This window comes from Bombina bombina, chromosome 4, assembly GCF_027579735.1.
Source record: "Bombina bombina isolate aBomBom1 chromosome 4, aBomBom1.pri, whole genome shotgun sequence".
In the NCBI taxonomy this organism is placed as follows: Eukaryota; Metazoa; Chordata; class Amphibia; order Anura; family Bombinatoridae; genus Bombina; species Bombina bombina.
The window spans coordinates 931,437,399-931,463,880 of record NC_069502.1 but is presented as its reverse complement, the minus strand read 5'-3'; the positions used below and the strand labels follow the sequence as shown (position 1 = coordinate 931,463,880).

The 26,482-nt window shown below is 35.2% G+C and overlaps 1 protein-coding gene across 1 annotated transcript in view; it reads right to left on the bottom strand.

Moving 5' to 3' along the window:
• The window catches only part of FAM89A (family with sequence similarity 89 member A), a 39,772-nt gene that overhangs the window by 8,186 nt on the left and 5,104 nt on the right, over positions 1-26,482 (bottom strand). The window contains exon 2 of the mRNA XM_053711895.1: positions 15,497-15,825. Coding sequence (XP_053567870.1) covers positions 15,497-15,745 — 249 coding nt within the window. The 5' untranslated portion in view covers positions 15,746-15,825. The remainder of the gene's footprint in view (positions 1-15,496; positions 15,826-26,482) is intronic.

Genomic DNA, 26,482 nt, shown 5'->3' with positions numbered 1-26,482 from the left:
TGATAACGCAATAGAGCAGTTGCTTCTTCTTGGGCCTTTCATAATGAGGCTTCTATTTATCATATTTGTAAGGCAGCTACGTAGTCTTGTTTACACACTTTTTCTAAGTTTGATCAATTTGATGTGAATGCTTCTTCTGAGGATGTCTTTGGCAGGAAAGTTCTGCAGGCCATAGTGCCTGAATAGTAACATCCTGTCCTCAAGTTTTGTCCCACTCTTATTTACAGTGGTCTCCCCAGCTTGGGTATTGATTCCCACACATGAGGACTCATGGACTCTCATCTGATGAAAGAAAACAAAATTTATGCTTTCCTGATAAATGAATGTCTTTCATGATGGTGAGAGTCCACGAACCCGACCATTTTTTTTGTTCAGGTGGTAGCAGTACTTGTTTGAACCTCTTTGCCCCGTATTCTCTTTTGTGCTTTTCTTGTTTCCTTATCTGCTTTTATGTATGACTGAGGACCATGGGAAGTGGGAGGGATTTAAATGGACATAAAACCCATAATTTTTCTAACATGATTCAGATAAAACATACAATTTTAAACACATTTCCAATGTACTTCTATTATCAAATGTTCTTTGTTTTGTTGTTATCCATTGTTGAATATCAGGATGGTAAGTTCAGCACTATAAAGTTAGCAGTTTTGCAACCCTGTTATACATTAGAAAGAGCACTAGATGGCAGCACTATTTCCTGTTAGATAGAACATGCAATCTTAAGCAACTTTCCACGTTATTTCATTCTCTTGGCATCCTTTGAAAAGTTTATTTTTGTGTTTCATGTCCCTTTAACCCTGCATTTTAAAACAAACAATGGCCAGCCCAGACTGGGCTTTTGGTTAGCATTCCCCCCCCCCCCCCCCCCCCCCCAGATAAAATAATTATACAGCTCTTTATTTAAAAGCAATACTTAGATATAAATTTAGAATCCCAGGCAGCAATAGTTATAAGATAATCAGATGCCTCATTTGTTTGATGATGATGATGGTGATTATTTTTGACCCAGGAGGTGTTTCGGTGTTTACCACGTTATTATATTAAAGATAATGTCTAGCAATGTAATTATCACTTTTATATACACAATGGGATGTCTATTGTGCTAGTATAGGTTTGGGTGTGCCAAGTATAGCTAATCATAGGCCGCACTAGCTGAACACTAAGCAGAAATCTTTTTAACTCAAGAATACAAACCAAAGCAAATGATAAATATAAAAACACAACTGTATTTGATGTACAGTCTGTTCCTGGCTGCTAATGCAGATATAGAAATGTCCTCCGTCTCTGACCAATAGGGTTGATTGGTGTCTAGAATTCTATGCTCCAGTATTTCAACAAGCTGTCTAGTAAAAATGATTAGCAAATACTAGAGACTAAAAAAAAAAAAAAATGTAAATTTTTTTTTAAAGTCTTCCGAGTGGCAGCTACATTTTTAAAGCCTTGTATGTCTCTGCATTACAAACGTGGTCCAGAACGAGGCAACTCTTGTTCATGCACTACTGTATGTTAGTGGCAGCCAAGGAGGGTAAACAAAATAATTAAATAATAGTGTCTTATCGGCTTTCATGTGGATGCCAGTAAAAACAGAGCAGTGGGCTACTCTCACTCAATGGTGGGGAAGACAGATCACATGTGTGTTACTGCCAGCCAAAAAGTTTTAATGGGACACTCAAGTCAAAATTAAAAACTTTCATTATTCAGATGGAGGACACAAATTTAAACAACTTTCCAACTCACTTCCATTATCTAAATGTGCACAATATTTTTATATGCACACTTTCTAAGGCACCAGCTCCTACTGAGCATGTGCTAGATTTACAGAATACATTATATGAATTTTCATTTTGTGATTGGCCGATAGCTGTCATACAATGCAGTGGGAGGGAAAATAATACTCATTTTACAATTTGTCAGAAAGAAATCCACTACTCATTTGAAATTCAGACTAATTGCTTTTGCATTGTCTTGTTATAATGCATTTAATGATAATGTTATTATACTGTGTTTAGTGGCCCTTTAAAGCATTTAGAATGCAATTCCTGTTTTTCATAAAGTTCAACTAGTTTTTTTCATTATTACAATATTTTAAAATGTATTGTTTTTTTTTTTTTTATAAAAACCACTGACTTTTTAGGAGAGTTGCCCCCAAACTGCCATTGCGCACTAGACATATCTGCACTTCCTCTTAGCTTTAACAAGGGATAGTAAAGTTCAAAATAAACTTTTAAGATTCAGATAGAGCAATTTAACGAAGTTTCAGATTTGCGTCTCAAATTTACTTAATTCATTTAGTAGTGCATTGCTGCTTCTGACCCTAACTAGGTTTACTCTTCAACAAACCATACCAAAAGAACAAATCATATTTGATCATCACAGAACTATATTGGGGGTAATATACAAAAGTTATTTAACACTGTGTGGTTTCTCTAAATTAATTAATTTTGGCTTTAGTTTCCTCTTTACGTTTTTTTTTCTTGCAAATTAATATATATATCAATGGACTCAAACACTTATGCATCCCTTTCAGATAGGCAGAACTAAATTTATACATAATAAATTATATGGTTATATTATATTAATGATAATGTGATGCAACAAGTTGTATGAAAAATTCTTCCTGTTAAATTTTACTTCACGTAGAGGTGGAAAGATATCAGGAAGGTTCCTAAAAGGTAAGAGGTACGTTTGGTGATAAAATTAATTGGCCTCTTAATTCACTCAGTAAATTTAATGACAATATTTTAGTTGGTGCATCATCAAATCTATTTCCAAATAATACTAACTACTCCCTCATTAAGTGAATCCAAGCTGCAATTAAAGGGGTGTTGCTTGCATGTCAAATTTAGGGCACTCGGATTTGTAAATTTGTAGGAAGGTCTTAACAGTAAAAATAGAATCTAGTTAATCTTATTAGATTGCTAAATCTCTATGCACCAAGATCTCTTAATAAACTTAGAGCACAGGTACTGTGGTTTTGCAGTACTCTGTCCTTAGAGGATTTAATATAAAAATCAGGAAATTAGACTAGTACTGGAACTTGACACATTTTTATCAAACAGACGCTAGCAAAGAAAAAAATGGAGGAGAAATCTCTCCAGCTGGGATACATTTAAAAGATCTTTATTTCTTTCACAGGGTACACAGATATACAGCTGTATATTTATATATGGCTGCATATTTGTAGACCCTGTGTGATAAATAAAGGTATTTAAAATTTATCACAGCTGGAGAGATTTCTTCTTATGTGGATGTTTTTTGGTATGGTAAGCCTTCTCCGTGTTCCGTGAACTGTGGGTGCCGTTTCCTATCCCCATATACAAAATAAATGCTGGACCCAGCTATACATTTTAAATGGCAAATGTTTCTGTATAAAAGATAATATATCTCTAGAATAACCTAAAATAAAAGTTAGGGTATAATTATAGGATCCTCTTCTCCCTGGATTTTCAGAATTGTAAAATACAAAAATGGGGCTTTATTCCAATTGATTAAAAAGGGCCATGCAAACTAGGTCACACTGAAGGTTTTTGAAATCAAGGTCATTGCATTCAAAAAAGGTTTTGCACAGTTTTTTTAATTGGAATACCACAGAAAAAAAGGGAACCACAGTTTCCATACTGTAACCTAGGTTTTCTTTTATGTATATATAGTATATTATACACAGACACAGTTTTAAAGTGGCATGAAGCCCACATTTTATTTAATGTATGATTCAGGTAGAGCATGCAATTTTAAACAACTTTCCAATTTACTTCTATTATAAAAAAAAAAAAATTGTTCTCTTTGTATCCTTTGTAGAAATGAATACCTGTTTAAAAATTGCATTTTTATCTGAATCATGAAATATTATTTTTTTTGGTTTCATGTCCCTTTATAGAATACATCTGCATAATATCCTCAGACTAATTGTTGCTTTGAATCTAGCATCTTTTTTTTTTTTTTTTAGTGTTTATTGTCACCATCAAGTTACAAAAAAAAGTATTTTAAATCATTACACAAGCCTTACAAGCAAACAAAATGTTTTTAAGGAAAAGATCTTTAATATCTTTCAAAGCTTTTTTTTTTTTTTTTTAAATGTTGTTACAATACTATGTAACTTGTGGCAAGTTAGCGGGGGGGGGGGGGGGTTAAATGACACATTTTGATAAAATGAGGTAAAATGTTTATATGTAACTCACCAACAGCTAACAAAATACATTTTACAGCAAGATGTATTCTGCATTCTGTTTTTCTCTTTGATCTCTAAGGGGCAGAGGTTAACTATTTAAATCGAGCAGACATATAAATAAAATTTAAAACAACATTCCAGTAAAGGACAGTGCAAAGTATCATTGTAATACTGTGCTTACAAGTGCAGACGAGCAAAGGAACAAGTTATATATTGATAAACAAGAAGAAGTGCGCACTGGAGCTCACAAATGAAAGTCCACATCAGGGGTAAGATATACTTAAAACTTTATTTTCCACAATTAAAATCAAAGTAGGTTTAGCACACAAAACCAAACAGAGTTGTGCGATCAAGGTCTAACTCAGACGCATTTCATGCACATGCGCACTTGGTCAGTGCATACCTCTGACCAGACCGCACTGAGCTTTATATCCATATTCTTAAAGGTACAAGATCATCAATCCTAAATACAATATTTAACCTGTTGGTAGCTTATATAATTAATTCCAAAGAACACCATTATTTACATTTATATAAAAGTTTTATGGTTAACATTAAATTATGCAAAATCATTGATTGCGGATACAAGATAACCTATATAATTAAAAAAAGGAAATCTTAAGAAAAAACGTATAGATATTAACTTAGTAAATTCAATTGGCAATGGGTAACATTTAGAACTAAACATATTAGATGATACAAGAGGATTTTTCTCTTTCTCTGCACACTGGTAAAAAATCTGCCCAGTCATATGCAAGACACAACCTCATTGTTATTATAATAAACACAATAAAATGGGAACCATCTTATAGATTTTTGGTAGTGGATGTAGCATTGCTCTACACATGTATCCAACATGAAAAGGGAATCACTGCATTGGCGTTCTTTATAAATAATTATAGCGATTATGAGCCAGCTACTAAGCAATTTTTTTATGAGAGCCGCAGAATATCTTCTGACTCACAATTATGTTAGGTTTGGCAATGAGTTCTTTCTCCAAAAGGTGTGGAACAGCAATGGGGCAAAAGTTGCCCTTTCCTATGCCAACCTATTCATGGGTTGGTGGGAGCTGTTCCACGTCTCTTCAGAGATGAAATCAAGCATTTTATAGATACATAGATGATGATCTGATTTTTTTTTTTTGATGGGAGTAGCGAGAGAACAGATTCTTTCTGTAGGAATCTCAATGAGAACCAATGTGGCATCAAACTGGTGGGAAAGCACAATCCTGATACAATAATTTTTTTGGATTTGACTATGTGAGTGAAAATAGGAAGACAAATGACTACACTATATAAAAAGCCTACTGCAGGAAATACTATTTTGAAATTCAATTCATGCCATCCTAAACATGTGGTGAGAGGCATTCCGAAAGGGGAGTTTATAAGAGCCAAAAGAAATTGCTCTAAACATGAAGAGTATATTAAACAAGCAGAAATAATCACAAATAGATTAAGCGAAAGGGGGTATGAAGATACTATCCTTGATAAAGCTAAAGAAAGTGTAGAGGGGGATGACCAGGGAACAATTGTTAACATACAAACAAGCTACACATACCAACAAAAACCAAAAGGTTAAAGGGACATTATACACTCATTTTTTCTTTGCATAAATGTTTTGTAGATGATCTATTTATATAGCCCATTAAGTTTTTTTTGGGTTTTTTTTTTTAAAAAAAAAGTATAGTTTTGCTTATTTTTAAATAACATTGCTCTGATTTTTAAACTCCTAACCAAGCCCCAAAGTTTTATGAGAATACCGTCAGCTACCTACTCCAGCTTGTTCCTGTTTGTGTAAAGGGTCTATTCACATGCAAAAGAAGGGGGAGGGGGGAGGGTCTTATTTCCCACTTGCAGTGGGCTTTCCAGCTACCTTTTCAACAGAGCTAAACTTAGAGGTTCTAAGTAAGTTTTTAAACAGTTTTATACTGAATTTTTATATCAGTATCTGTGCATATTATTATTTATAGTAGTGTCTATTACATGCAGTTATATGATAATGAGTGTATACGGTCCCTTTAAGTTTATCACCACATTCAGTACAGAGTATAATACAATCTGTAATACAATCAGGAAAACTGATAGTGATAAAACAAATAATACAAGATGGTTGTGATGATTTTGTTCCCAAAAAAGGAAAAACCTTAGCTAATTATCTGTCTCCCTCTGATTTACCCTCTAAAACCAGTACTAAATAGTTAAAAGGCAGAAAGGGCTTTTACAAATGTAGAATAAATGCATGCAAGAAATGCAATCATTTGATTGAAGGTGAGACTTAAGTCAGCATAACATCAAATATTTTTTTTAATTGCTCCACTACCAATGTTGTCTATCTTCTGCCATGCTAACTTGGTAAAAAACAGTACATTGGCAAAACAAAGAGAGCCATAAAAGATAGGAGATCCTGAGTCAGATACTCCTGTATCTAGGCACTTTAAATCAGTGCTTGACAAATGTGTTAAAAATTAGGAGCCAGTAAGAATATTTAGGAGCCAGGCATATGTTTAGAAGCCAGACAGTTGGATTTGTATATAGACATATGGAGAATAACCCAAAAAGTTAGGAGGCAGGGGTAAAATTCTAGGAGTCAGTGGCTCCTAGGCTCTTGGGTTTGTCAAGCCCTGCTTTAAATTATGACATAATTCAGAAACCTCATTGCTTACCCTACAAGGCATTGACCATATCCCGATATGGAAAAGAGGAGGCAATAGAAAGAGCAAATTAAATAAAAGGGAGGTATATTGGATATTTTCTATAAAAACTTCCAGTCCTCTAGGTCTAAACATAAGAGAGGATCTGGATCTCTTTACGTAAGTTTCTTACAGCTATTTAGCCTTAAAGGGACAGTATACACTCATTTTCATATAACTGCATGTAATAGACACTACTATAAAGAATAAGATGCACAGATACTGATATAAAAATCCAGTATAAAACCGTTTAAAAACTTACTTAGAAGCTGTCAGTTTGGCTCTGTTGAAAAGATAGCTGGAAAGCCCACTGCAAGTGGCAAATAAGACACTCCCCCTCCCTTTGCATATGAAAAGACCCTTTACACAAACAGAAGCAAGCTGGAGAAGGTAGCTGACAGTATTCACATAAAACTTTGGGGCTTGGTTAGAAGTCTGAAAATCAGAGCAATGTTATTTAAAAATAAGCAAAACTATACATTTATTTTTTAAAAAAACACGTTATGGGCTATATAAATAGATCATCTACAAAACACTTATGCAAAGAAAAAATGAGTGTATAATGTCCCTTTAAATGCTAATATTTTCCTTTATTCTAAACAAAGTGTATATTTTTCAATAATTTGTATCAAAGTATTTGAGTTTTAATATGATGTATCAAGAATTCTAATAACTGTGCAAAGACAGAAAAATCCTCTTGTATCATCTAATATGTTTAGTTCTAAATGTTACCCGTTACCAATTGAATTTACTAAGTTAATATCTATACGGTTTTTCTTAAGATTTCCTTTTTTTTTTTTATAAAGGTTATCTTGTATCCGCAATCAATTATTTTGCATAATTAATGTTAACCATAAAACGTTTATATAAATGTAAATAATGGTGTTCTTTGGGATTGATTATATGAGCCACCAGCAGGTTAAATATTGTATTTAGGATTGATGATCTTGTACCTTTAAGAATATGGATATAAAGCCCAGTGTGGTCTGGTCAGAGGTATGCAATGACCAAGTGCGCATGTGCACGAAACGCGTCTGCGTTAGACCTTGATCGCACAACTCTGTTTGGTTTCATTGTGTGCTGAACCTACTTTGATTTTAATCGTGGAAAATAAAGTTTCAAGTATCTTTTACCCCTGCCTTGGACTTTCATTTGTGAGCTTCAGTGCGCTCTTCTTCTTGGATATCTACTTTTGTTTGGCGTGTGGAGTAGACACATTTGTTGCAGCACTGGCTACACCAAGATGTCCAGCCCGCCCCACTCTCCATTGTGCCGCGATAGAACTTGCAAGAGGGATATTACTCCCAGCTGGTTTTTAGGTGACTATGGTGAGCGCTTTTCCGATACAGATACTGTATGCATCTTATATATTGATACGTGGCCCTACAACTGATTGTGCCCAAGGGCAGGAAACTCATCCTGTGTGATAATGCAAATGTTTGAATGTATATAATGTACAGCATTATGTAAAATGTTGGTCGTTATACAAAACAAACAAAAACAAAAAAACAAAGGGAACCCCCCCGCAAATATGGTGACCGTGAGAGGCATTGATGCGTAAACTGTGTAAAGATGCCATGTCTTCAGCACCAAATAGCAACAGTGTAACAATGTTACACACATCCTTAACATGCACACTTCTCACTCTAACTAGGTATGCTGTGATAGGCTGATGGCTGCCACATTTACAGGTGGCCGGCAAATTGAAGTAAATTTTGAAATTGGTCAGAAAAAAAAAATAATCCAAATCTACTGCTCATTTAGAATTTAGACTAAAATGTTATTGCATTGTTTTGCCCTTGTTGAGAAGGCCATTCTACTGTATTTAATGGTTCTTTAATAAGAAAGATTTTCTTTTGTGTGAGTCAGACAGAGCTTACCATTTAAAAAAAGTTTCCAATTTACTTTTGTTATCAAATTTGCTTTGTTCCTATTATATTCTAATAGGCATCTGAAGCACTACATGGCAGGAAACAGTGCTGCCATCTAGTGCTCTAGCAAATGGATAACATTCTTGCAAAACTTCTGCCATAAAGGGGTCGATTTATCAAGCTACGGCGGACAGGGGCATACATATGCGCCCCAGTCCGCCGGAACTCGCCTCTGGCGGGCTGAATTCCACTGCCGGAATTGTGAGAACCTGCAGTCGAAGGGGGGTGAAGGCTGGACGCTGACTTTGATAAATCAACCCCATAGTGCTTCTGAAATGGACTGGCTCCTAAGCTTATGTCCCTGATTTTCAACAAAATATATCAAGAGAACAAAGAAAAATTGATAATAGAAAGTTGTTTAATCTGAATCAAAATTTTGGGTTTCATATACATTTACACTGAACCCAATTTTTTTCTTTTGTGATGCATATAGAGCATGCAATTTTAAGCAACTTTCTACTTTACTCCGATTATCAATTTTTCTTTGTTCTCTTGGTATCTTTATTTGAAATGCAAGAATAATGTAAGTTTAGATGCCGGCCCATTTTTGGTGAACAACCTGGGCTGTTCTTGCTGATTGGTGGATAAATTCATCCACCAATGAATAAGTGCTTTCCAGGGTCCGGAACCAAACAAATAGCTTTGATGCCTTCTTTTTCACATAAACACAGCAAGAGAACAAAAATTGATAATAGGGGGTACATTAGAAAGTTGCTTAAAATTGCATGCTCTATCTGAATCATGAAAGGAAAAAATTGGGTTCAGTGTCCCTTTAAGTGTAAGTGTAACCCCCTCATGGAAAGAGGTCGGATACATCTGAACCAATACTGTCTACTCTGGAATATGTGAACGTGTTTTTTGTCTGTTGAAAATAAAGTTTTGAAGGGATCAAATTTCACATTTCAGTTATCTGCCTTTGTAAAAACAAACACAGAAAACACAATTTTTTAAATTCTACTTTTTTTTTTTAATAATATCCAGTGATTTAAATATTGCTAGGAAACAACGAGGATTCCTTTTTCAAAGGAAATCATTTTAAAAGTTTGGTGTGGTTGCTGTGGGACGTAACAATCAAAACTAAAATAAATATAAGCAATTTGTAATACACTTATTCTAGAAAAAAAATGTTTCTAGCAAAAGCTTTTACCGTTTTAGAGCTTTTACTGTGCATCGATGAACAGGGTGGTGTACATGTCACTATCCACTCTTTGAACAGCTGCAATATTTGAATGAAGATGCTTTGGGTGTAAAAACTCATTTACATAAAAGTTTATTGCAAAAATGCTTCTGTTGAAGACTTTAAAACACATGTCCCTTTAATGAAAAATCATTGTGGACATTAAGGCTGTCCTGCAGCCTAACGCCTCATCACTCAATGCATGTCTGTTAACCATACAGTATGCAACAACTCTATGCTTCACTGACCTGTATGGGTTTATCTCGTTATTTTATTTAAATAACTGGCATGTGTATTTGTATATCCTGACACATATTGAACTTTATGGACATTTCATCCAAAGAGTATTTAGAGTTTACACTACTGCCGGCATGTTCCTTGGTTCAGCTTTTCCATATCAATAGATGCTTAAACCAATCAGGTGCTAGTGGACCGTTTTTAAAGCGAAATCAACCTTAGATTTTAAAGAGGGGCGTTGCCACACAATGAGCTTGCGGGTCATACACCTGAACGGCTATACACTTACAGTTGTAAAGCCGTGGTGTACAGTACCGCACACAGGAGAACCTGTTCCTCGGACTGCTGGCGTTTGCTTTATATTTGTTAATTTTAAACAAATTGTTACATTATTGCAAGCAACATCGCTTCTGTGCTTGGGAGTGGCAACGTATGAGCCGGTAATCACGCGAAAGGCGCTTATCATTGAGCATTTAGATTACTCAGAAAAATAGACATGAAAACACTCTATAGGGACTGATATCCTGTATTTAAAAGGGACAGTCAAGTCCAAAATAAACTTTCATGATGCAGATAGGGCATGTAATTTTAAACAACTTTCCAATGTACTTTTATCACAAATTTTGCTTTGTTCTTTTGGTATTCTTTGTTGAAAGTAAAACCTAGGAGGTTCATATGCTAATTTCTTAGACCTTGAAGGCGGCCTCTAATCTGAATGCATTTTGATAGTTTTTCACCACTAGAGGGCAATAGTTCATGTGTGTCATATAGATAACATTTAGCTCACGCATGTAAAGTTACCTAGGAGTGAGCACTGATTGGCTAAAATGCAAGTCTGTCAAAAGAACTGAAATAAGGGGGCAGTTTGCAGACTTAGATACAAGGTAATTAAAGAGGAAAAACGCGTATTATTGTAACTGTGTTGGTAATGCAAAACTGGGGAATCGGTAATAAAGGAATTATCTATCTTTTTAAACTGTCCCTTTAAAGGGAGAATATCACGTATATATTATTATATTTATTCACAGTCACTTATTAACTTTATATGTAATAATAATAATAATAATAATAATAATAATAACTATTAACCCTCACAGACTAAGAGTTGAAGTTAAAAGATATCTGAGTACTTTTTAATTAGGACAACGAATATGATGTGACTGAGTGAGATGCAGACAGAGCCACTCTCTAACCAAGCTTGGTCACTATCAGTATCACACTGACATTGTCACACAAAAAAAAGAATAATGATTAGCCCTCCATAGCCTAATAGTTGAAGAACACTAGTGAGGACCAACAGCCATTCTCTATACTCTGTCAGACTAACCTGCTTGCCAGATCAGCATTTTAGTACAAATGTATTCCCCCAGACAAATATGAAAAGAAAAATGCTCCCTATATGTGCAGCTCTGTTAGGAACATCTGTTGTCTCTGATGGACTATTAACTTTGCTGGACGCCAAAGGGGGCGCATTACGATTGGCTACAGCATGATTCGTCATTTTACACTGAAATAGACTATGTGCTACGTGTGGAGGAACGGCAGAATGTATAACAAAATGAAAGGGTGATTATTTCTATATTTTAGCATCTACAATGATTTTAATCAATGAAAGTGCCCTTCATTTACTTCATTACAAATATTGTTGAGCTTATAGCTTAACTTTTCACTTTAAAACCCAGGACTGTCCCAGAAAAACCAGGGCATGTGGTCACTTTATTTACACTACCATCCATCTGTTCCTCTTGATCAGATAAAATGCACACTCCTGAGTCTAACTCTGAATGTATTTGCAGCAAGGCATTTGATTTCAACATAGAAAGAGAAAAGTTCTTTACACAATTCAGTCCTGTATAGTATGTAGCATTAAACACCTTGTAATTACAAGTGATTTCTCTTGTGTTGCTATATAATAAACACATCAGCTAAGTCTAAATGTTTTGAAAACAAATTAACATCCTTTTTACTGCTATTAGTTTTCAAAAGACAAACTCACCCACCATTTGCGAGGAGCCAAATCAGGCTTTAGTCTGCAGACAACAAGGCTAGCCATAATTGCATTGTATTGTTTTGTAGTTATTAGCTTAGCCCAATTAGGGAATGCATTTCAAACTTTGAGAATTAGAAAATCCACAGATTTTCAGAGATAAATTACATGAAAAGGTGGCAAAATAAACTATAAAAGTATACTGTAAAGTTGTTTTGCTACACATAAGTAAACATTTGATAAAAACATATTAAGGTATTTAAATGTCCCTTTAAAGTAATATAAATGAAAAACAAGTAGTCTTTTGTGGAGTCCCCTAATCTATGTAGTCTCTATAAGAACATGCAAGTAGATTTCCTTTGCAAATTCACAGTAATCTGGTCTTTTAGACTGTGCATGAGCTGTCCAAATGTATGCCATAATGGTTACTCTTAAAAGGGACAATGTACTCAAATAATATTTTGTCATGCATATTAAAAAATAGAAATTATTAATATTCAATATATACTGATAGAGAGAACATTAGTATAATTTGCTATTTCATATACAAAGATAAACATGATTCGGCTAAAGCGTGCAATTAAAAAAAAACAACAATTTTCAAAAATACATCCTTTATAAAACCGCGCTCATTCTTTTATATGCACACTTTGAGACTCCAGCTCCTACTGAGCATGTGCAAATGGTCACTGTATATAAATATATGCATTTTGTGTTTGGATATTGGCGGTCACATGATACAGGGGGAGAAAATTGGATACATTTCGTAATTTGACGGAAAATATTCTGCTTATTTCAAATTCAAAGTAAGGGATGATCCATTGTCTTTTTTATTGTGTATTTATCAGTTATTCAATTGTAGTGCTCTGCAGCTAGTATAACAAGTCACTGAAAACACAGGAAACCAATTTTACAGTGCACTGTCCCTTTAAAAGGAGAGAAAAATATTACAATACAATGCCCCTTTAAACACTTTGAAATAACAATTTCAAATGTTTAATTATGCATAGGTAACAAAGTTGCAATACACTTTAATTCCCTCTTTCTTGTAATTTAAAGTTGAATGAATAAATGCCCGGTTTTTAAAAATACTATTAAAAACAGGGGCACTTTACATTGCAGCTTTTTTTTTTTTTTACAATCCTTACCTTTTCTTTAGGAAACACAGCCCAGCGACCCTAAGCCAGCTTCTCATGCTGTACAGCATATCGATGATGAAACTGACTGCCTCCAGTCATGGCGTGTACCTCATAGGTGTCCAGCTTGTGAGGCCACGCAATGATTGGAGGAAGCCGATTTTGTCATCAATATGCTGTACAACATGTGAAGTGGGCGGAAGATCGCCGGTCTGTGTTTCCAAAAGAAAAAGTATAAAAAAAAAAACCCCGCTGCAATGTAAAGTTTAATGAATGAAAGTGCTCCTGTTTTTAATTGTATTTTTTAAAACTGGGCACTCATTCATTCAACTTTACATTAAAGGGACAGTCTACACCAGAATTTTTATTGTTTTAAAAGATAGATAATCCCTTTATTACCCATTCCCCAGTTTTGCATAACCAACACAGTTATAATAATATACTTTTAACCTCTGTGATTATCTTGTATCTAAGCCTCTGCAAACTGCTAATTTCAGTTCTTTTGACTGATTGCAGTCTAGCCAATCAGTGCCTGCTCCCAGATAACTTCACGTGCACGAGCACAGTGTTATCTATATGAAATACGTGAACTAACACCCTCTAGTGGTGAAAAACTGTTAAAATGCATTCTGAAAAGAGGTGGCCTTCAAGGTCTAAGAAATTAGAATATGAACCTCCTAGGTTAAGCTTTCAACTAAGAATACCAAGAGAACAAAGCAAAATTGGTGATAAAAGTAAATTGGAAAATTGTTTAAAATGACATGCTCTATCTGAATCATGAAAGTTTATTTTGGCCTAGGCTGTCCCTTTAACTTTAATGATAATACATTCTCCAATCCTGAGAATTTGCAGATTTCAGAAGACTAACCCTGCCACACATCTAGTCCTAATTGGCCTCAGCAGAAATGATCAGATTAACTGAAAAACAATGGAACGTTTGCTAACAAAATGACAGCGATTACCTTTGTCTACTCCAGTAACAAAAGCCTGATTGTCTCCTTCAAGAAAAGCAAGTAGAGCAAAACAAGGTGTTAACGTGTTCTATTTTTTTCACACTTACATGGTATCTTAATATAATATGCAATACAATAGAAACATTTTGTAATTACAAGGTGTTTACTGTTCCTTTATTAGATAAGTTACCAAAAAACGGTTTATAAATACTCATACTGCTTTCATGTTAGCAAGATGACTACAAATTAATTGAATTGCATTAGTGATGCAATTAATTAAGTTATGATGTGCGGAACAAATACAGGTATTTCCTTGGTAGGCATGTTATGAATATAAGTAACCCTATATAGTTATATGCCCAGTACAGTTGTATTAAAACTTCATATAATATTGCAGTTTGTTTCATTAATCACTGAATACACTACGCTTAGGGCTCAATTTATCAAACCCTTCTCCTGTCTGACTGAAGGTTTGCATCAGAACGATGCCTCTCTACCATGTTTTCCACCTCTTAGATGGAGAATTTCAATCTCCCCGGTCTCCTTCGACCGGGGAGATTGCCAGCTCCTGCCTATGCGTGACTGGCTGTGCGTGGGCAGTGGGGCGGGGTTGCACCCAAGCCAGAGGAAAGCTCGGGAAGACAGGGGTTAATATGTACGCCTCTGTCCGCTATGGATTGATAAATCTAGCTCCTAGAGGAGGCGGCTTCTTGTTTTTGTGTTTAGTGCTGTGATTATATAGTTCTAGTATGGATAGAGATGGAGCAGTGTATGCCATATGTGTTACTCCATACCTCCCAACATTTGAAGCTAAGCTAGGTATAAGGGACTCAGGAAGTTGAGGAGGGCATTGCCAATTTGTGTGCACGATTGTGTTGGGAGGGGGCGAGTCACAGGTGGATAGTTTGCATTATTGTGGACATGTCTGGGCATTTGTGAGCAGTCTAATTGCTAAAGGACATGGCACAGAATAAGGGACTATCAAATAGGGGCAGTTGGGAAGCCTGGTTACTCAGGTATACACATGAACTTTAACTATGACCAGACTGAGAGACTAGCAGACAGACCCCTCTGGAAAACAGACACAAATATTAAAATGTTATTTTATAATGCTAGAAATTTAAATTATGTAAATGGAACATTCAAGTAAAATAGTACTTCAATTAAATATCTGCTACATCAGTCATACATCAATGGCTTAATAAGTAAGTCACTTACCATCTCCTTTCGAAGGAGGGCCAAAGCTGCATCTAGGTTAGGAGGTTTTGGATGTGCTTGTGCGCTGCCACCTACGCCTCCGCGGCTTAGGTCATCTTGGATACGTGATTTTTGAGCATAGACTCTTTCTAGGTCCCGCCAGCCTGAGCCTCCACTTGAGTTCAACAGTCCACTAAGGCTCTTTGGAAGAGGAGGCAGACCCTCCATACATGGGGTAAAAGGGGCTATGGCTGTATGAGAACCACTCATTACTTGTCCTCTGAAGGCAGCACTGTCTCAATTGAAGATAATCTTATTTTTCCTTTACTGAATATCCTGGAACATAAAAGCTAGGATAAAAAAAAAAAATAAATCATATTTACTGTAGATTGCAAGTATAACAGTTATATTTAAAAGAACATGAAAGTCAAAGTTAAACGACTTTTCGATTTACTATTTTTTTTCTCTCTCTCGATTTTTAAGAATTAAAAAAAAAAATTAAACATACAAAGTGAAAAGAACAAATGCATAATTACACTAAAAAGAGGCACGTAACACAAATCCAATATAAAGCCTATTACATGTCCATTCTTTCTTAAAGGACCAGTCAACACATTAGATTTGCATAATCAACAAATGCAAGATAACAAGACAATGCAATAGCACTTAGTCTGAACTTCAAATGAGTAGTAGATTTTTTTTTAACAAATTTCAAAGTTATGTATATTTCCACTCCCCTTGTACCATGTGATAGCAATCAGCCAATCACAAATGCATATACGTATAGTCTGTGAATTCTTGCACATGCTCAGTAGGATCTGGTGACTCAAAAAGTGTAAATATAAAAGACTGTGCACATTTTTTTTAATGGAAGTAAAGGGGAAAGTTGTTTAAAATCACATGCTGTATCTGAATCATGAAAATTTAATTTAACCTGAGTGTCCCTTTAAAAAGAGACAGTCTACAATAGAATTGTTATTGTTTTAAAAGATAGATAATCCCTTTATTACCCATTCCCCAGTTTTGCATAAACAACACATTTATATTAATAGACTTTTTACCTCTGTGATTACCTTGTATCTAAGCATCTTCTGACAGCCCCCTGATCACATGACTTTTTATTTATTATCTTCTGACTTGCATTTTAGCCAATAAGTGCTGGGTTGTGCATAATGTTATCTATATGGCTAACATGAACTAGCACCCCCCTTTTGTGAAAAGCAAATAAAAAAGCATGTGATAAGAGGCTGTTTAGCGGTTTAGAAACAGGCAGAAATGTAGAGGTTTAAATGTTATAAAGTGTATTAATATAAAATGTTGGTTGTGCAAAGCTGGGGAATGGGTAGTAAAGGCATTAGCTATCTTTTTAAACAATGACAATTTTAGTGTAGTCTGTCCCTTTAAATTGAATAGCAATAAATCCCTATTTCATTGCTTTTGAGGTTTCCTCTCCTTTATCTGCCATCAGCGAAGATTCAATTGACTTTTTAATTTTACTTCCAATATATATTACTTTGTCTTACTATTTCTATTTACTTTTATTATCAAATGTACATTGGTCTCTTGTGAAGAAATATCTATGTAGACTCCAAAGCAGCAATGCACAACTGGGAGCTAGCCAGTGATTGGTGGCTACATATAACACTGCTATATTCCCCACAGTCATTGGTTGCACACTCTAGTGACTCATTTAGAACTGTTCCTCATTGGTCTCAGCAGAGAAGGAAACCTAGGTTACAACATAGCAGCACCAATTAAAAATTTAAAAGACCATTTAATTCAACATTTTAAAGGACCAGTCAACACAGTAGATTTGCATAATCAACAAATGCAAGATAACAAGACAATGCAATATCACTTAGTCTGAACTTCAAATGACTACTAGTTTTTTTTTCTGACAATTTTAAAAGTTATGTATTTTTCCACTCCCCCTGTACCATGTGACAACCATCAGCCAATCACAAATGCATACACGTACCATGTGACAGCCATCAGCCATTCACAAATGCACACACACTTATTCTTGCACATGCTCAGTAGGAGCTGGTGACTCAAAAAGTTTAAATATAAAAAGACTGTGCACATTTTGTTAATAGAAGTAAATTGGAAAGTTGTTTAAAATGGCATGCAAGTAACTCTTTATTTGTTATTACTGGGACTGTTCTTTATTATTATTTTTTTTTTTTTTTCTTCTCTAGCTGATTAAGGCTGCTCTTTTTTCCTCTCCTACTTACTATCATATAAGAGGAGTTTTTTTTTCCTATGGCTTTGATATAATTGTGCAGATCATAAGTATTGAATATTAATTATTGGTTCTAAAATCTCTTTTATTTAGATCGAACTCAGGCACACTGTTATTACATCCCTTAGTAGGATTTATATAGTGAGAAGGGAAGAGAGGGAAAAAGGGGAAGAAAAGAGAAGAGAGAAATCATTTATTTACCTATTCATTTATTTCTTCTCATATGATACTAGATGGTTTTTTTGTCTTTGTTCTTTGGGGTTTTTTTTTTTTTTTTTTTTTTTTTTTGTTTTTGTTTTTTTTTTTGCTTTGTCTCTAGCAGTCTGGGGGATACACACAGTTACAAGTTAAAACTGAGACTTATCTCTTCTTCTATTCCTCTTTTAAACTTATAAATTTTTGCTGAAAAGTTTTTTCATATTTTTCTCTTGATAAGCAGGAAACTGCAGTTAAAAGTTGCCTCTTCCAACCGAATCTAGTATATTTATAGAGCTAATTAAGTAATATATATTCTGTTCAGTCTGATTCATCAGGTCTTGCATGAATAAGATTTAGGTCTTGAAACAAATCTCTAGGCCTTTCCTTGCTCAACCTTGATCTAAACCCTCTTCTGATCCATTCACCGTCAAAATATTGGCTGTAAAAGCCCCCCCTTTTTTTTTCCTTGGTAGGCTCTAATAACTGACTTAAAGTCTTTATTCACTTTTTACACCCCTTTTTTTCCCTTCCCCCCATCACCCACCTCCTATCACTCCCCTCCCCCCCCCCCCTTTTTTTTTTTTTTTCTCTTTCTCTCTTCTTTTCTCCCTCACCTTTCCTAAGCACCTCACTTATTTACTTCAAAGCACGTAACAACTTCACTTCTACTACGCACAAATTTTTTAGGGTCCCATCCACCACTCCTTCACTTTCACTGAATAGCTCAGTGCACTGATCACCATTTAATTACCTTTTTTTTCACTTATTAATCACATGGATAAATTCTTATCCACTCACGCAAAAACTTCACCTTCAGTTATGGCAGCCCGCCAAAGGGAAAGGAGGAATAAGAACATTCTTGAGACTTTGGCAGATATACACACTGCTACCCCTAATCCGTCACATGCAGGGGAGCCGTTGGATATCCAGGCTTTGGTCTCTAACATATCCGATGCTTTGACCCCTAAATTTGATTCCCTTAGGATTGAAATTAAACAGGACATTACCTTGTTGTCTAAAGAGGTTAGACAATTCTCTGCTAGACTTTCAGAAGTAGAGCAGAGAACTTCTGATGTAGAAGACCTGACACTGAGTCATAACACCAAGCTAGAAGTTATGAATACCACTCTTTTAAAAATCCAGGGTAAACTAGAGGATTTAGAAAATCCTCTCGGAGGAACAATTTTAGAGTTATTGGGGTACCGGAAGAAAACCAATATGATGACTTAAACAAATTATTAACGGTTACCATACCCCAACTCTTAAATATTCCACACTCGCACCCACAAATTATAGTAGAAAGGGTACATCGGTTAGGCTCATATACAGCTGACAAAGAGCACACAAGAACTAGACCTAGGCCTATTATAGCCAAAGTACTAAATTTCCAGGATAAAGTTACACTTCTACACTACTACCGTAAAAATCAGCCCATTTATTTGGGAGAGGCAAAAATTATGATTTTTCAAGACTTTTCTGCAGAAACTGCTGCAAAAAGAAGAGAGTTGGCCCCAATATGTACTAGATTAATTAATCAGGGGATTAGAGCTACTATAATTTACCCAGCCAGATTGAAGATCATGGTAGATGATCAAACGCATTTTTTTGATTCACCCAAAGAGGCTGAGAAATTTTGTACCGAGACCCTCCCACTGGAAAATAGGGGCTTGACATGATTCCTTTTAATGTTTCTAACACTCATCTATTAGTAACTAACTATGTGTAGAAGATGGTCCAACAAGCTAAGGGGTTATTACTAGTGTGGGTTTTTTTTTTTTTTTTTTTTCCTTTTTCTTTTTTTTGGGGGGGGGGGCCCCCTCTTGTTCTGTTTTTTTTTTTTTTTTTTTCTTTTTTTTTTGTTGTGTTTTGTGTTTTGTTGTCTTTTTTCCCTTATTCTCTTAAATGGCAGATATTTTAGGCAAATTTAAGCTGACCTCTTGGAATATTGGGGGTATCACTTCTCCTATTAAGCGAAAAACAATAATCTCGCACTTAAAAAAAATAAATACTAACATTGCCTTCTTGCAAGAAACCCACCTAAAACCAGAAGAAGTTTTAAAACTTAAATTTTCTTGGGTTAAAGAAGTCCTTTCATCCCCTAGCAAACACAGGAAAGGTGGGGTTGCAATTTTGCTTGGGAAAAAATTAAATTATCAGGTTCTCCACACTAAAACAGATACAGAGGGGAGGTTTCTCCTGGTGAAGATCAAACTAGATAAGGTGCTACTTACACTCTGTAACATCTATGCTCCTAATGTTTTCAATCCTCTTTTCTGGGAAACACTCCAAACTAATATCATGGCATATGCGGAAGGTTATCTTATAGTAGGAGGGGATTTCAACATGGCACCACAATATCCCTTAGATAGGCTCAGACAAAACTCTTCTAGCCCAAAAACCAAAAGAGATAACCTAGAGTCAAAACTATTCAATAGACTTTTTCAGAATCTCAGAGTTAGAGATCTCTGGAGGTCACAGAATCCCGATACCAGAGACTTTACATGTCTCTCTAAAGCCCATAAGTCACTCTCAAGGATCGATATCTTCCTTGTGGATGAAAGGCTATGTAAATCAAAAATCATCTCTGGGATTCTCCCTATATGCATTTCAGACCATGCCCCCATCTTTCTTGATTTTCAGCTAAATGATTTTGCTCCTAGGAGTTTGCGGTTCCATTTCCCGGCGTATATGGCAACAGATTTTAAGTTTAAAACTTGGCTTGTTTCTAAGTTTGAAGAATATGCTCTTTTTAATCATGAATACTCTGATCGGCCTATTATATTCTGGGAAACGGCGAAAGCTGTCCTCAGAGGGGAGATTTTAGCCTATGTCATTAATAGGACAAAGAAAGTCAAACTAAGAGAAAAGGAAATCCTGAGGTCAGTGTCCAATGCATATAATAATCATTTAATAGAGAAATCACCGGCTAGTTGGGCAAGGTATACTTTAATGTTACAGGAAAGGGATTCCTTTCTACTATATAGGACCTCCCAGCAAGACCTGAGACTTCAGGCTAAACTATTCAGATATGGTAATAAAACCGGGAAATTCCTGGCAAGACTAGTTAAGAGAGATAAAGGTTCTTCTTTGATTCTTTCATTACAAGATAGAGGTAAAAATTTAACAACCTCAGAGGAACTTCTAAAGACCATTTCAGATTATTACCAAGACCTTTACTCCCTCAAAAATTCTAACTACTCTGAGCGTGAAGATTTCTGGAGCAAAATCTTGCACCCAACACTTACACATGAAAAGACCAAAATTCTTAATTCTCCAATTTCTGAGCTTGAAGTATTTAAAGCAATTCAGGATCTTTCATTGAATAAAGCCTCAGGCCCAGATGCTCTCCCTAATGAGTTTTATAAGATATTATCTCCGGTAATTGTTTCTCACCTAACCTCATTATATAACGATATGTATATCAAGGGTAGTCAGCCCTCCTCTAGCTTTACTGCCTCCTATACTACTTTAATTCTAAAACAAGGGAAGGATCCTGAAAAAAAGGAATCATACAGGCCTATAGCCTTATTAAATACAGACTATAAAATATTCACCTCCATTTTAGCATCTAGGCTTCAGTCCCTTCTCCCTACCATCATACACAAGGATCAGGCTGGATTCATGTTCCAACGTAATTCTTCGGCTAAAATAAGAGAAGTTTTTCTCACCATCGATTATTTTAGAACTAGGGAGGGGTTGGGGGGTGGGGAGAGGGGGGACACCTCGGACTTAGCGATTATTGCAATAGATGCAGAAAAAGCTTTTGACTCAGTCCATTATGACCACTTATTCTATTCTCTTCAACGCTTTGGTCTGAATGGTAGTTTTCTCAAATTTATTACTAATTTATATAATTCTGCCTCTACAAGGATGTTAGTCAATGGATTGATTTCTTCGGATATACCCCTTAAAAGAGGTACTCGGCAGGGATGTCCCCTCTCCCCCCTCCTCTTCAACCTCTCCATCGAACCTTTTGCTATTTACGTCAGACACCATCTTGAAGGGATCAGGATAGGTAAGAAGGAAATGAAAATTGCTTTGTATGCGGATGACATCCTTATCTATATTAGAAACACCTATTCTAATATCCCAAAACTTCTTTCGACTATAGATCAGTTTGGATCCTTTTCCGGGTATAAGGTGAATACTACCAAATCTGAACTTATGTGGATTAAATACCCCAACAAGCCCCCGGTAAACATACCATTTAGGATTGTCTCCGAATCTTTTAGATATCTGGGTATTGTAATCTCTCCCGACCCTGATATGTGGTATCGTCTTAATATCTCACCGATATTAAATAAAATAAAGGAGAGTTTGAAGAATTGGCATAATCTCCCCTTATCTCTATCAGGCCGAATAGCTCTATATAAGATGGTCTGCCTTCCCAAAATTCTTTACGTTCTCCAAAACACTCCATTGATTCTCAAGAGAAATGATATTCTAAAGATCAATTCTGCTCTGAGTTACTTCATCTGGCAAAGTAAAAAACCCAGAATCTCATTAGCTAAACTTTCCCTCCCTAGAAAATTTGCAGGGCTGGCTTTACCAGATCTTAAGATTTATAATTATGCTTTTCTCGTGCGTCTAGTGATGGATTGGATTTTCAGTAAAGACTATGTCACAGATAACGAATTGGAAAAAAATGTAATTGCTCCATTCCTGCCTTCAGCAATAATCCATTGTAATTCTAGTGTACTACCTAACGAGGTGAAAAAAATGAGAACTATATTTAATCCGCTTCAGGTCTGGCGAAAAGTTACTAAATTAATGGATCTAGACTATGGGGTATCTAAATTTATGCCATTAATAGGCAATCCACAATTTCAAGCAGGACTCCAAACATCACCCTTTCAAAGGTGGTCTATGCTAGGCCTACATAATGTTTTTCAATTATTAGATTCTGATAACAAGTGTATCAAAACGTTTAGTTCCCTTCGTGAGGAGTTCAATTTACCTCAAAAGGATTTTTACGCGTATCTACAAGCAAGACACTTTCTATTTGATCTAACAAATAAGTTCGGCTGGAATTGGACTTTAGGACACATGGAAAACTGGCTTGTGTTAGCCAAAAATGGACACATGTCAGTTTCCCCTTGCTATCAAACCTTGAGTTCTTTAAAGGGTACCATTAATTTGGAAAATATTTCTTCAAAATGGGCCACAGTTTTGTTTAGCTCCCCGCAGAACCATGTCAATACTGATTTCATTCAATATTCAATCTCTGCAGTAACACGAACTACTCTCTCCGCTACGTGGAGAGAATCTCATATCAAGCTACTTTTTATGACATATTTTACTCCTGATAAAGGTTTCAGATATGGGAATCTCAGCTTTCATACTTGTCCTAGATGTTCACTACTAGCGGCTAACCTTGTACATATGCTATGGGAGTGTCCAGGGATTAGACAATTCTGGCTTAAGTTACAATATTGGCTTAATAATAAATTGGGGATTTCCCCTCTGACATTAAAACTGACATATATTTTGTTCCTTCAGGAGGACTCAAAAAATCGGCATGTAAACCACAGATTGGTTAACATGGCCATCTTAGCGGCGAGATACCTAATTTTTAAAAAATGGAAAAGCAAGAAGACCCCCAGTATTCCGGAGGTCAAGAATTGTTTGAAAAAACAATGTATCCTAGAGCAGGTCGATACCAACTTAACTGATGAACAAGACATTTCTGTATTCTTTTCAAAATGGTCATCTTTTATCAAAACCCTTTCCCCTAATGAAATTGATTATTTAATTTATCCATTTCGAAATTCTGAACTTGTATTGTTAAAGCTTTGGTAAACAGTTCTATGCCATTTATGTTCATTCATCTTATCCCCCTTTCCCCCCCTTTTTTTTTTTTTTTTTTCTTTCCGTTTGTTTGGTTTTTTTTATGTTTGTGGATTTGTTTTGAGTTGAGGGGTGTCCCCCATATTGGGTTATGTGGAGTTACTAGAAAAAGTTAGAGGTTCTATTTTTTGCGCATCGGGCAAAATCAGTTATCTGCCCTAGAGAAATTGTTGTTTCTTCTTTTTTTGTTTAAGACATGTGGGTATTTATTTATTTTTCTACTTTTTTGCTTTATCTGCAATGTCTGGATTTATTTGTACTATGCCTATTACGATACCAGATGTAATGAATTCATTTGTTTTGTATACTTATTTTGAACCTCAACAATAAAAAAAAAATAAAAAAAATAAAAAAAAAATGGCATGCTATATCTGAATCATGAAAGTTTAATTTTGATTGAGTGTCCCTTTAAGGATGACTTACATGTTTAGTTATTGAAAAGTATAAAATTATTATACTCTACATTCATTATTAATTTGCTGTAAAATACATTTAAAAATTGTACTTAATCTACTTTCTCCCAGGGAGGCTGGGGTTAATACTGTTATCTAATTTTCAGTTTACTTCTCCCCCTCACTCATCTTGTCATAAGTCATTCGCTTCTTTAAAGTGGATTATCAATTTTGCATCAACAGTCATCATAGTAAAAACATTTTTGCAATTCCCATAACTACACATGTTCATGATATAGATCGATAGATAGATATGTTCGTATTAGTTTTTGACTGGTTAGCATGGATGTTTTTGTTCTGGGAGACAGGGAAATATGTGGAAAGAAAAAACTTAAAGGCTTAAAGGGACAGTTTACTGTAAAATTGCTTCCAATGACTTGTTATACCAGCCTGTACATGCAATAGCTGGTTTTGTTCTTTGAAGCCACAGTCCATTAAAATGGATTGCGCTTGCAGGGAAATCAGATGATCTTATTGTATCTTTTTCTGTAAACACACGTCTTTATATTATTTCTGCCTGTATGCCAAACCCCCAATACTTAGAACAAGTAGGCAACAAAGGGTCACTACCCAAAACATATACAATATCTCTGGCAGCAGTCAGAAGTACTCAGCAGTAACGACTGTCTCAGAGGAACCAATTATATTGTATATGTCTATTTTATTGTGGCATTATTTTATATAACAAGGTAAATATCATCAATGCACTAAAAACAAGTGTGTGTGAGTATTGGTTTAGTTAACGGAAAATATTGGTTCTCTCTGGATTATAGTAGGACAAAGGCAAAAATAAATAGGAGCCAAAAAAAGTGCTGCAGGATTAAAGCTATACATTATTTATTGATTAATATACGTTAGGATTATTAGTAGTGTTACATAAATTAGTCTGTTCCTGCTGTACTGTAAATCATGTGTATCATATTATCCCATTTAAAACCAATAATTCTTTTCCACCATAAAGTTATTTATATATATATTTATTTATTTATTTATTTTAGAAATTCCGAATATACCTGCACCCTTAAACCCCTGAAACAGTTCCAGATGTTTTAATGGTCAAAATTAAACTTTAAAGTTTTATAATTTACTTATATTATCACATTTCCTTTGTTTTCTTTATATCCTGTAATGAAAAGCATACCTAGATAGCCCAAGGAGCAGAAATGCACTTCTGGGAGTTAGAAGGTGATTGGTGACTACACACACACACGCGTCTCTTGTCATTGGCTCACCAGGGGCCCCATTACATATGCAGCGTCGCCCGCAAAAGCCAGCAACGCCAGATTTTACGCGATTTTGGTATTACATATACGGCATAGCATACAAGTTACGTGCGTATATTTCACCCGTCGCTCACAATTTTTACTCCCATAAGCTAACATGGGACTGCGACGTAAATCGGTATCCAATATCCAGCGCAAGGCCTTACATGGCGAAAATGGAGAAATCTTACTCCATTTTTACCTCACCATAAAAAGCAGCCGTAGCAGGCCTTGCGCTGAGTATGGGAGCACCGTAACTCCCTAAAATGCCTGCAAAAATAAACTAACACCTAACTCATGTGCAATGTCTATCTACCTGTCAACCGCAATCCCCCACCGCAATAACTAATAAACTCTATTAACCCCTAAACCGCCACAGCCCACACCGCAATAAACCTATTCTAGTATTAACCCCTAAACCGCCGTAGCCCACACAGCCTATTAAATGTATTAACCCCTAATATGCCGCCGCCACTATAATAAAGTTATTAACCCCAACCCTAACACCCCCCTAACTTAAATATTATTTAAATAAATCTAAATAATATTACTATTATTAACTAAATTATTCCTATTTAAAAACTAAATACTTACCTATAAAATAAACTACATTGTAGCTATTTTAGGATTTATTTTTATTTTACAGGCAACTTTGTATTTATTTTAACTAGGTACAATAGCTATTAAATAGTTAATAACTATTTAATAGCTACCTAGTTAAAATAATTACAAATTTACCTGTAAAATAAAACCTAACACTACACTATCATTAAATTAATTAAATAAATTAACTACAATTACCTAAAATAAAATACAATTAAATAAAATAAACTATAGCTACAATGTAATTATATTGTAGCTATCTTAGGATTTATTTTATAGGTAAGTATTTAGTTTTAAATAGGAATAATTTAGTTAATAATAGTAATATTATTTAGATTTATTTAAATAATATTTAAGTTAGGGGGTGTTAGGGTTAGGGGTTAATAACTTTATTATAGTGGCG